At 44.4% G+C, this 12378-nt stretch overlaps 1 protein-coding gene across 1 annotated transcript in view; it reads right to left on the bottom strand.

Annotated features, from left to right (window-relative positions):
- The window catches only part of LOC120787753 (C1q-related factor), a 13417-nt gene extending 2169 nt beyond the window's left edge, over positions 1–11248 (bottom strand). Inside the window, exon 1 of the mRNA XM_040123342.1 lies at positions 10438–11248. Within this exon, the coding sequence (XP_039979276.1) occupies positions 10438–11046 (609 nt within the window). The 5' untranslated portion in view covers positions 11047–11248. The remainder of the gene's footprint in view (positions 1–10437) is intronic.
- Between the last annotated feature and the right edge of the window lie 1130 nt (positions 11249–12378).

Below are 12378 nucleotides of genomic sequence, written 5' to 3'. Positions count from 1 at the left end.
CACACACGTCCCTCTGGAGCCACAAAAAGCCCTGTACGACTTTTTTCACGTATATAGTAGTACTCCCCAAGACTTGTAAGTAACTACTTGTGACTACGATGTTAAAGCTTTTCACACATATTTGGTGAACAGTCTAGGACTCGTTGCATTTTTTAGTATCTCAAATTTAAGATAATGCTACAGGACGATGATCCTAAACTACACACAACGAAGGAGGTTTTTTACGGCCGAGCTGGGGGATGTTCTTGACTGGTCAAGTCAGTCACTTGATGTCAGTCCAGTTTAGCATGTGTATCACATGCCGAAGACCTGACTGATGGAAAAAAGCCCCCAAAACAGAACATGAACATGCTGCAGCACAGGGCCGGCAGAGCATCACCAGGGAGGATACTAGACATTTATCTTGATTTGTCCAGTTAACTTTGGCCACCTAAAATTGACCATAAAAGGGTTAGGATTCCCAATATTGTTGCAACCCATATATTAACCCAGTATGGATGATAAATTAAAACTGAAAGTTGGCACTTTAAGCTAACAGGCATTGTCTCATTTCAAGTCCAATATGTCTGTCCCAGAGCCGAAGCAGCAAAAAATGTTCTACTCGCCAAGTACTTGCAGCCCGCAGTCTCAGTGGTATTAAAGAGTTACTAACAAGGAGATCTGCATCAGTCGTAACTTATATAGAATACAATCGAATGAAAAGATCATTATTTTCTCTTGAGATGAAAAGGAAAGCACTGTACATCCTTTAAGGTAGCCACTGGTTAAATAAGACAATTAGTCACTTAGTCTGGCCAGTGAGGTTGAATCAAAATCAATAGTCTATGTGCATTTGAAGTGTTTTCTCGTGGGTCATTATTGGGTCTCCAAAGTCCATTCTGGCCCTCGTCTCGTTTTAAATCGGGGTTTTTCTAGCAGGTGTCGACAAGCTGGCCCAACAGGCGGCATACAGGATGCCCAATAAATAGTTGGCCTATTTAAGGACTACACACAACAGGCATATTGACAAATGTGAGGAGAGGCAGGCTACTGACAGAGATCTCCTGCGCAAAAAGCATCACTATTGCCAAACGTAGCAGGGAGTTTGGAAAAGGTTCTACTGACATTTAAATATGTTAAAATAATAATATATAATGATTTTCTTTGCACAAATTAAATTGATAATTTCAAGATTTATTTAAAGAATCCACATATTTTATAATGAACCTTTTGCTAATTCTAGCGCATTGTTTTTGTTATTCTGTGTGTTTGTTCGTTTTTTCCTCGGTGTTGGTGCCTCTTATTGTACACTACACTTTCCAGACGTGACTCCTCAGTCAAACGCTGTATCTATAGCACTGTGTCTTTTTATGTGGATTCTGTAAATGGAGCCAACTTTCATTAAGGATGTTCTGGTCTCTTCTGAAGTAATGGCTATCGCTGTTAATACTAAACCATCAGCTCACCTTCTGTTGAGTTTTATAAGCCTGCTGTTGGGAACATAAAAGTGTGCAGAGGATGTGCAGAGGCGTGCAAAAGTCCTATTACAATATCAAATGTAAGGCTTTCATGGACTGGATATAAAGTTTCCAGTAGTTTGAATCACTGTTACATGAGAAAATGGAGACAGTTATTTGTATTTAGAAAATTATTACTTCAAAATCATATATTTTCAAGCTGTGAATGATATGAGCATTAAAAGCCTTTAACAGAAACCGGAAAATTCCTTAAGAGAAGCATTTGAGTGTCTTAAGTGCTTCTCTCCTGATCGACACAATGAAAAACAGACAGAGCCAAACTAGAGGCTAGAATGGGTCATGAAATAGAACAGTCCTTCCTGCACCACTGCTGTAAAAAGCATTTAAGATTCCATATCCGTGACACCTTAGATTGAACCTGGATAAAACGGGCCATGGGCTACAGTATGTTTGTAACATTGCATTATACAACATCTTCATTACAACTATCATACATTGGATGGCGTTTCTGCAAATGTCCACAAGAAATCAACGTTGTGAGTGCTGCCGCAGTGTTTGTCTGGGTCTGTTACTGGTCGTGGTAACTCTTCAGTATACTTTATGATCATTATTAACACTGATTTTCTATGATTCAACAATAAATACAGAGAGCCAGCACGGACTTCAAAAAGTTTCACCATAGTAAAAATGAGTTTTAATTACTTGCAGCAAACTGTTCTTTTTGGGTTTTTTTTTTTAATACCTCCAAATATTAATTATGCTTTTATGCATAGGCCAATATTCTGCCAGATTTCTTATGAAGTCCTCTTGTAATCCATCACAAGCTCAGTTCTCTGAATGATTTTCAAAGAAAGAAGGACTTTGCGTTGCGTTCAGCTCACGGCATTGAATTATGAAGAGAGGAGCAAGGCTTCAGCTTTCTTAATCATTGTCAATGATTTATATTAAAAAAAAAAAACCAATAATTAATTTTTTTAATGGAAGGTGAAATAAATAAGAAAAGAGCTTTTATAGTGAACCAGATGCATTTAAATGGACACCGACTTTACGTACTTTCTTCAGGCTGCATGGAGAGCGAGACAAACTTCACTATATCTACCAAAGCACCTGGCACAGATGTGGTTTTCTAATTAGTGATTAACAGGTGAGACGGAGTAAAAAAAGGGAAGATTTGAGAGTTTCTCAAACTTTTTAACAACATGCCACGGACAGTAGCGGCCGGCTTGGTACGAGATGTGCAAGTGCTGTAAGGGTAATCTGGATAATGAAATTCTGAGGTGAGGTTTTAAGATGCAAGAGTAATATATGGAATATTGTACATTTTTTTTATTATTTATCCTCCTGATTAAATCTAGCACAGCTCATATCAATGTGCAAACAAAGCCTCCTGTTCTGATTCTGAGATGCCTGCGTCCACTGCATATTAATATGACATGATTTACCCTGAGTGTGTAAAGTCAACACCATCTTATTAGAAGGTTACCGCTTTTTGGTTGGCTGGGGGGAAGCAGGTGATGATGGCTCAGGAGGATTTGTCAGTTGGGATTTTAATGAAACTTTATCAAAATATTTGCTTTGCAGGTGTACACACAGAAGCCGGGAACCTCTGGTAAAGTCACAAATGTGTAATCTGGCTTAAATTATTCTCTTCATTTGCTCTGTAAGGAGCTAAATTTCCGTCTTCTTCAAGAGCATGATTGATGTTTTTGGAGAGGGGGAAGGGGAAATACAAATATAGCATTTTCTTTTAGCAGAGACAAAGTGAGCAGAGCCCTGGTGAAAGTAAACTTCCCTGATATTATTGTAGTTCTTTCACCATGATATTTTTTTTGTTTCTTTGCTCAAATGGTTTGTATCCCCTTCTGAGACCAACTGCCACGGTCTAGCCCTCCTTCATTTGCTTTAAATGATAAGCACGCATGAATAAAACCCCTCGCTATTCTTGAAATAATGATCAGGAAGCTCTTTTTTTTGGGGGGGGGTTTTGTCTCCACTGCACACAACGAACTTGTTAGGGATATGAGCCAGGGGTTCAAATGCAGGATACTGCAGATGTATAGTGAGAGATGAGCAGGACAAACAGCCAACCGGCAGTGCATGACCTTGACACAGAATATGTAGAGAAACTTTGACAAGACAAACAAAGCATGAGGCTGTAAGTGCCGGCTCCAGCGATGGTAAATGAGGTGTCAGGCAATGTTGTCTTCCTTGTGGCTGCTCGTGCGTGTTGGCATCCATCATATCGTCAACGTGATGGCTTTGATTGAATAATATTCTGACTGGAGACACCGAAAATTCGAGCCGGCGCTTGGGCTTAATAGATAATGAGTGCCTGGAAAAGCGAAGTGTGGATTCCCTTAACTTATGCACTGTTTAACTGTGAATATGAACCTCACAGTTATCAATAATTGTGGTATTTATATGAAGATGCTGCTCCAAAGACAGCGCATTTTACAATACTGACTGTAACTGCTGCTCAGTCATGTGGGATTTCTTTTACAGTCAACATTGTTTCAATTACAATTTATTTAATAGATGTTTTACATCATTTTCATTTAGCAGCTGTGTTGTCGTATTGTATGGATGGCTGGTTTGCTTTTATTATAAGCCATTAAAATACTGTTTATGAAAATCATGACAATTTGAAGCTTTATGTGTTGTGTCTGGCACAGGAGGGGCCTGTAAAGTCTCTCTGGGATAGTTATTTTACAAGAGGCTTTGTCACTGTGACAAGGACATGTCTCGTGGCTTCTCTGACAGGGATTTGTTGACTTGATGTTGAGCCGCCTTTTTGAATCGACGAGTCTATTGGTCCTCTTTAAATCAAAGTGTACTGCCGTCTAATTGTGTTTGAACATTCCAGCCGTGAACCGCATGCTTAATATCAGCTTAGATGGCTTGCCACTGCTATTGAGCCCGATCCAACATTTCGCTGCACAACACATACAAACACACGCACTCGCGGTGACGCAGCGGCGCACACATGCATCCGCGCGCACTTTTGTGCACACATACACACGAAATGCAGAAACTACGATGGGTTGCGAGAGAACGGTAGTGTTAGAAAGCGTCGGGTCTCCTCTGCGTTACGGGCTTATTTGTCGGAGGACCCTAAGTGAAAACATGATAAGAGGAATGAAATGGTAACGGGAGATTTGCCATCTGTCAGACAAGAGTAGAAAAAGGCTTCCTGAATAAATTTCACCAGCTGTTCTCTTTGTACCTGCTCAGCCTCCAATGAAACAGAATGACTTTCCTGTACAAACCTCTCACTGTTTATGGAATTGCTTGCGGTAATGCTAAAGGTGAGTCTGGTGTCAGACATTTGTTCCTTAGCTTATCACATGCACCACTGATACTTGAGCCAAATGTGGCAGAAACCTTCGAGGGGCCAGAGTAACAGTACTGCGATTCAGCCTTGGCAACAAGGAGAATGAAATCAAGACAGCTTCTCCTGAAAGAGGCTTGACAGAGGAAACAGGGGCGGAAAAAATAGGCGTCAACTTTGACCTGCAATCCAGCCAGTCTTTTCATTCTTGTGTCTGACTCATCAGACCCAGTTAATTACCGAGGTACACTGTCTGCCTCCAGCACCAACACCAGAACTACAATGACTGCTCGCGGCGTTGTCTGAAAAAAGACTTTTACTGCAAAATTTTCAACCTTTGTTCACACTAAGCCAGTGTGCTTCCTAGTAACCCTAAGGCATTTAGATTTTCATTTCTTCCTGAATAAAAGACTCCTCTAAAATGAGGCAAACTGAGCTTCTGTATAAGTGTCGGGTGAGAGGCAGACTGTCAGCTCTGCTATGACATGCATTTTTCATACAGTAGCCGATTCATCCTCTCTTACTAGGGCGATTGTTGATGTTTTACTCATATTCATTTTAAAGGGGCGAAGGAGGTGTTAAACACATCGAGTTATGTAGCAGACTGTGAGTCATTCGAAGCCACTGACCTGCCGCTTCCCCGTGAAGATTGATCGGATAATTGTGGGTATCACTGACGACTGAATTTGGGGGACGGCTAAATGTCAGGGGCGTGGGGAGAGACGGAGGGAGAGAGATGTTTGCATAAGAGGGCCAGGAGCACTTGTCAAGCTCCCATACGGCCCTCATTTTAATGAAGAAGCCTTGTGAGTCAACACCATAGCATCCTTGAGTCAGCCAGCCACAGGAGACAATCCATAGCCTATTTTAGACTGTATGTTTTTGGTCTCTCGGTACATGAGACATCATAGCAGTATTTCATGAGCTGCTTAATCCGAGATGCCAGCGCAAAATGCGTGTCGACGTCTGGGCTCCTATGGCGCTCTGTATAGCTCGGTGTTAAATGTTTCCAAAGTAAATTGAATTATTACAGACGAGTGGTGGGCAGTTTTCAAGCAAGTTTTGAAACTTCACCAATAAATGATAGATTTTCCACCCTGTGCTTGCAGATGACAGCCCGATGTCATCTTGACATTTCCAATCTGTGTGGTATTTCCTAACAACATGGGCCAATCTTCATTTAATAGCCCTCGCACCTAATTAGGCCAGCTCTAATGTTCCACTTGGCAGAGTGTCAAATCCAATGTCCAATTACACAGCAGATCAAGGCCAAAGGTCCGCCTCCACTACCTCTCAGGCTGATTAAGAAGTGCCACGGTATACACCACGCAGAAAGAAACGGGTCTGCCAGAAGGAGGAAAGAGACAGAGGTACATGCGCACACACACGCATGCACACATACACATAAGGGGATCAATACTGCAGGCAAAGAGGCAAAGAGGCTGAGGGACTGAGGGAGGCTCTCTCAAACCCTGCCTGTCTATTTCGGACAGAGTCTCTCTGTTACACCAGGCAGACACACAAAGGCTTCTCAGTGCTGAAGTCAGACCACGATGAAGAATAGCAGGTCCGAACATTACCAGAATGTTAAAATTAATTAAGTCTAAGTATTGCTGTATCTGTGCGTAGATAACTCATGTGTTTAGTGCTTGCGATGCATATTTTTTCTTAAATATTAAAAATCCTTGACCTTGTTTAAAAAAAAAAAAAAAAAAGACCACAGCCAACCCTGTGTGATAGGCCATCGAATGATTTCTCTTTTTGTTTGCTACAACTTTCTCTGGAGAATATGTCAATAATCAAATCAACCAGAGCAGCTCCTCATCCAGATGGCCCAGCTCCCATGTTTTAATGTTGGGATTGACACCACATGCTAAACACAATGCGTGGGTTTCACCTGGAAACACGGCAACAGGATAAACAGTCTCCATGTGCACCAGAGCTGAAAACCCTCCCGGAGGCGCCTTCATGAGCGGAGATGGACTGAGGCGCATGGTTTGACTGGGAAACGACACGCGACTGAGCTAAGCCGTGCAGCTATTTGGGGTAAAGAAAGCATCCCTCTTCCATGAAGCGAAGTGAGCTCGAAAACAGAATCTTAAGAAAAGGATGGTACGCTGTCACCTGTTCTGATACAGTGCAATGCATCACTTTAGAGCAGGGAATAGATTAATGGCATTGTGTGTTAGCAAAATCGATTCTATGATACCGCAATCTGCATTCTCTATTGCTGCTTTTTTTTTTTTTTTTTTTAAAGTTTTCCTTTTTAGATGAAAACCTTCTGCTCCTTCAGGAAAGTAAGCTCCTGTCGACCTGACAGAGGAGAGATGGAGGGCAGTGCACAGTTGGGGTGCGTTGAGGCAGTGGGTTAGGAGGGGGGGGGGCGGGCAAGCATGCGCATACACGTGTGTGTGTGTGTGTGTGTGTGTGTGTGTGAGCATGTGTAAATGAGTGTGTATGTGAGGAGGAGACTGCATCAGTAATTGCTAGGGAAGAGCCATGTGCACGAAGGACGTTGAAGCTTATTAAAGGAAGAGACAGAGTGATTATTCACTATGGTCCTCTTGAGAGACTGATGCTGAAGTCATTGCTTTTAATTAACTCTGAAACGGTTTTGCGGATTAATAACAATATTAAGAAGGGAATGGAGAGAAGGAGAGCAAACACATCCTGGATCTGGTTCAAGCTTTTTAATTACAATTAAATAGACTCGATAGCACAATAGCACAATAGCGATGTCTTTTTCGGTCCTCTTTTCTTTCTCCCTCTTCTACTACGTCCAATACATTTCATTCATTGTCACTGCCGTGTCTCTCAGGATGTGTCCAAGACAGGTTATAGCAAAGCACTGATTTAATGGAGAGAGATTAGGATTGGTTGGAATATTTGGTAAGTGACTAAAAGAACAGGCGATGAAGGAACAAAAAGAGTGTGTGGAAAGGAACTCGGAAAGTGGATAAAGTGTCCTGTGCTGGAAATAGATTCCTTATTGGTTTGTTTACCAGGAAGTTAACTTTTTCTGTCTAGCTTGAAAAGTGTCAAAGTTCTGGGGACAATCCTGCGATTCTTGTGTTGCACTCTGCCAAGTGAAATGAGGGAGTGGAAAAAGAGAGGAGAAGAAATAAAGTAACCCCTGGATATTGATGTTGAACACAGCTTGTAAGTACCCCTGGAGTGGGAGTAGCACATGCTGGAGTGAAGCAGCACTGCAGGGCCTGGAAACCCGCCGCTTCACTAAAGCCAAAAGATGATAAAATGCTGGTATTGTCTGCAATTCCCTGGCCTCCCCTGTCCCAACACACAGTGTAGCTTTTTACAGCCTTAATGAGCTGCGGAAAGCACCAGTGTGGCTGTAGGAGTTTCAGCTTGACTCTCAGCACTTCATCAATGATGTAGCATGAGTTGGCCCAACATTTATAACCATTCAGTCATTTACACGAACCGAGGCTCCGGTGGCCTTCTGCGTCAGCCGACAGCCTAATAAACACCGGGGGCAAGAGGACTGCACATCTATGCATAAGCTGTGCATAGGACAGAGGTAGACCGAGAAAGAGAAGCAGTTACCACTTATAAACATTACATGGGTCTCTGGAGATGCACACAGTGTGTGTCTAACTTAAGTACCTCCACACCCTCCTCTTGGGAGCACAATGAAGCGGGAACAGAAGGCGTTTTATAGGAACATATGTTCTTCCTCCCCTATTATATATCAATGCTTTTACACCCACCCATAAACATTACCGTGGAGTGAGACAAAGGCAATTGCTGTAACTCTCTTTTTTCTTGCTGGGCATGAACTTGGCCAGGGTAAAGGAATTAACCTCTAGCTGCCTCGGCGAGACTGCAGACGTACGCCACAGAGCCAACGCCAACTGTTGTTTTATCTCCACGCTGCCCGTATCATGATCCCAGCACTTCTGAGACCCCTACAGACTCCTGCTTGAACCCCTTTTATTTAAATACTCCAGTCGGCCAAACAATGAAACTTAAGAAAAAGAAAATAAATGAATGAATGAAAATTATTGTAGAACAAATGGACTTTTTTTTTAAAAATTTAGCCAGCAGACGTGAAACAGGTCACAGAGGCTTCTGGGCCGTGATGTCAAGTAAAAGTTTCCGATTTTTGTGAATTTTAGAGATATTTATGATTCATCCAGTTGCAAGGATCCGCGTTTCTGACTGTGGAGCAAGCTGACGATGGTGAATCATCAGAAGCTCCACACGGTCACGAAAGAGTCACCAGCAGCATTTCTCTCGTTGCAGCACTGTGTGTCCGGGGGTACAACTGACTTTGACTACAAAGATGATGGTGGCGTGAGAGAGAGGCAAGTTAGTGTATGAAATGCCCTGCCATACCCCCTTTTCTCCTGATTTCTTATTATATAATAAACTCTAATGCAGAGCTGAACTTGAGTATGCATTTAGAAAGTATAGAAAATTTTGCATTACCTTTGATGAGTGATTTTTATCACTGCAAATAGTTTTGCAGGATCAATTTTGAAAGCTGATTTATACTGTAGTATAAAGCCTGTTAAAAAAAAATTAAGACAGGTTGCTTCTTTTCGTATTTGTTTTCTTTACATTCATACATTTCATTTTTTCTTTTTTATCATGATACTGGCGGCAAACCGGTAAACACACAAAGCAAACAGCGACTACACTCATTATAGGGCAGCGTCCGTCGTTTTACAGGCAAAACCGTATTTCGGGGCCACTTCGGAGGTAAGAGGTCTGACGGCTGATCGCGAGGCTGCCAACCACACTGGCACGCATTAGTCCACCGACCCCGAGAGGACCCTCGGGGGCGCAAAATAAAAATTAGCGCCCCGTTAAAACGGTGCGTCAGAGAAGCCGTGAGCACATCACATAGACGTCCCAATGCATTCAGCACGACTGCAACGACAGGTGGATGCGGCGGCGGACGGACAACACGATCCTGTGGGCTCGCACAGACGGTTATAGTCCAAATGATGTGACCGAAATTTCTATTTCCCCCCTCCCCCTTTTTAAGCTTAATGGGCCGACCAGCCCAAAACCCACAGTCTAAAAGTAAAAAAAAAAAAGAGTCTCGTAACAGAATCGGAATGTAAATAACAATAATGATAATAATAATGATAATAATCAATACAATACAATCCCTCCTCAGACACACTCAACAAAAGTAAATGCCAGGCGAACGCATCTTTAGACTATTACATTCCAACACTCTCAAATCCCTCAAGATAACAATCCCAGTCCAGAACAGTAGAAACTGATCGGCTTCCAAATTTCACAGCATACAAAGCGGTGGGAAAAGAGCGGACGCAACTACCCGTGACCGTCCTTCGGATCGCGGGACGCGGCGATGTCAGGACGCATCATGCTAGGAGGGGACGCGGGCTGGAAAAAACTAGTCGACACGTCTTTTTCTCCAGGCGCGCCGGGTGCCGCGGCTGTGCGCTCCGCGCTTTGGAGGCGCGTGGCAGCTGCGCACGGCTGAGTCACAAAGTCACTTTTAAGAAAAAAAAATCAAGCTTCCTGCGATGTAGGGGGATGTTTAGGAGAGAGCCGGTGGGGGAAGCAGCGAGGGAGCGGGGGGAGAGTGAGCATCGGAGGAGTCAGGCATGCTTACACTGGGGAGAGGGAACTGGGAAAAAGTTTCAAAGCACTAACCTGGCCATTCTTGCAGAGGTCTGCCCACATGCTGGTGCCATCCCCTCCTCTCATCAGCACATGGTAGATGAAGAAGTACGTGCCCGGTATGCTGCAGATGAACTTGCCCGAAATGCCATCATAGTTGTTGCCCAGGTTGGTGACCACGTCGTCAAACTTGAGGATCTCGTAGCCTTCGTGGGGGTTCTTAAGCCCCGCATAGAAGGCCACTCGAGGCACCGTGCTGTAGGTGGCTGTGCTGATAGCTCCGTTCCCCCCCAGACCCAAAATCCCAGTCCTTCCCTGATCCCCTCTGTCCCCAGGAGGCCCGGCCGGTCCCGGTGGCCCCGGTTCTCCCGGCGGTCCAGGTGGTCCGGGCTTGCCTGGCCTGCCAGGCTTCCCCTGTGGGCCCTGCAGTAAGGTGGAGGGTGGAAGCACGTTGCTGTGGTCGCTCAACGCCTCTGCCTCAGCTTGGAGACCGGTGGAGCTGGTGCTGCTGGCCGGAGTGCCCTTGTTAAGGTAGGGGTCGCACACCATACGACAGGTGCCCAGCATCTCATAGTGGCTGGCATCTGTACCCACGGAGCTGACCAGCACAGGGATGAGGACCACCAGCACCAGGACCAGCATAACCCCTACGGCAGCCGCCACCAGGGTCTTCCTCCCGATGCTGAGTCGGGGAAGGGGCTGCGCTGCCAGCGTGGGTCTCCCGGGGGCGGAAATGTTGACTGCTTGGTGTGGGGAGCCTGTCACCGAGGAAAGGGACCCGGAGATCCCGAGAAGAGTTGCAAGAGGAGCAGCGAGTGTGTGAGGGTGAGACAGAGACCCACATACACTTGATACACCTCACTGCTCTGCTCAGTCACACTTAAGTAGGCAACATTCACTCACACATGCAAAAACACTTAAGGAAGTCCAAGCATACACAGGGAGACATTCAGCACGTACTTACAAACATAATCTGACTTGTGAGAAGAAGCAAGAAGGATGCAGAGCCCAGAGGAATGGAGTGAGAGACAGAGGGAGCGAGACAGAGAGAGAGAGAGGGAGAGAGAGAAAATGACGAGAGTGGGTGAGTGTGAGAGATACAGAGCAGCCACTGGATCTGTGTGTGCGTGTGTGTGTGTGTGTGTGTGTGTGTGTGTGTGTGTATGTGTGGTGAGTTTGTGGTGCCGGATTCTCAGGCTTGGCTTTTTATACGCCAGTAGCAGCGGAACCCCCTCCTCCCCTCTGCTCCCCTATTGAGTGAGAGGTTGGTGTGGTTACGTCCCTTTCTCTCTCTCCAGCTCGCTCAGAGGAAGGACTCTCATCACATTGCCTTTCTTTCTACCACTCTCCTGAACCACAGAGGAACCAACACAGCCCCCCCTGACCATCTCGCTCCCCTTCTTCCACCCCTCTCTCTTTTCTCTCCTTGCTTTCCCTCCCTTTCCCCACTTTTCATGCCATTTCTCACTCCCCTGCTTTCTCCTCTCTCATCAGCATCCAGCCTCTAAAAATAAAGATGGAGCTGTGGAAAGACAGTCTTTTTTTCTTTTCCTGGAGGTGGGTTCTAAGGATTCATGCATATATGTGCACAGACACAAGACAACACTTGAATCTGCTATGCCAGGAAATGCTAGGAGCTTTTCAAATTTAAGAAAATGTGCTAATTACAAAAGAATGCCAAGAATGAATCATAAGCCATCAATTTGAAGTGCATAACAAATGAAAAATGTAACTACACATGCTGGGGAGCTGCTTTTAAACTTTAAAATGATCTTCGTGGCACGTCACATGGGGAAACCTTTTAAGGGCAAAGGCGACAAATCTTTTGTTTTGTTAGAGGCCACTGACGTTGGCACTTCTCTGCCGTTTTTTTATTCCCGTCTTTGCCTTTCCCCTGTGTCAATAACCATGTTTCTCCACCTGAATGCGCTGACACCATTTCTTCTTGGTGCCTTTTTTTAGGTATTGATTTGA

This window comes from Xiphias gladius, chromosome 3 (assembly GCF_016859285.1).
Source record: "Xiphias gladius isolate SHS-SW01 ecotype Sanya breed wild chromosome 3, ASM1685928v1, whole genome shotgun sequence".
NCBI classification, from domain to species: Eukaryota; Metazoa; Chordata; class Actinopteri; order Istiophoriformes; family Xiphiidae; genus Xiphias; species Xiphias gladius.
The sequence above is the reverse complement of the archived record's forward strand: the minus strand, read 5'-3'. Positions and strand labels throughout refer to the sequence as shown.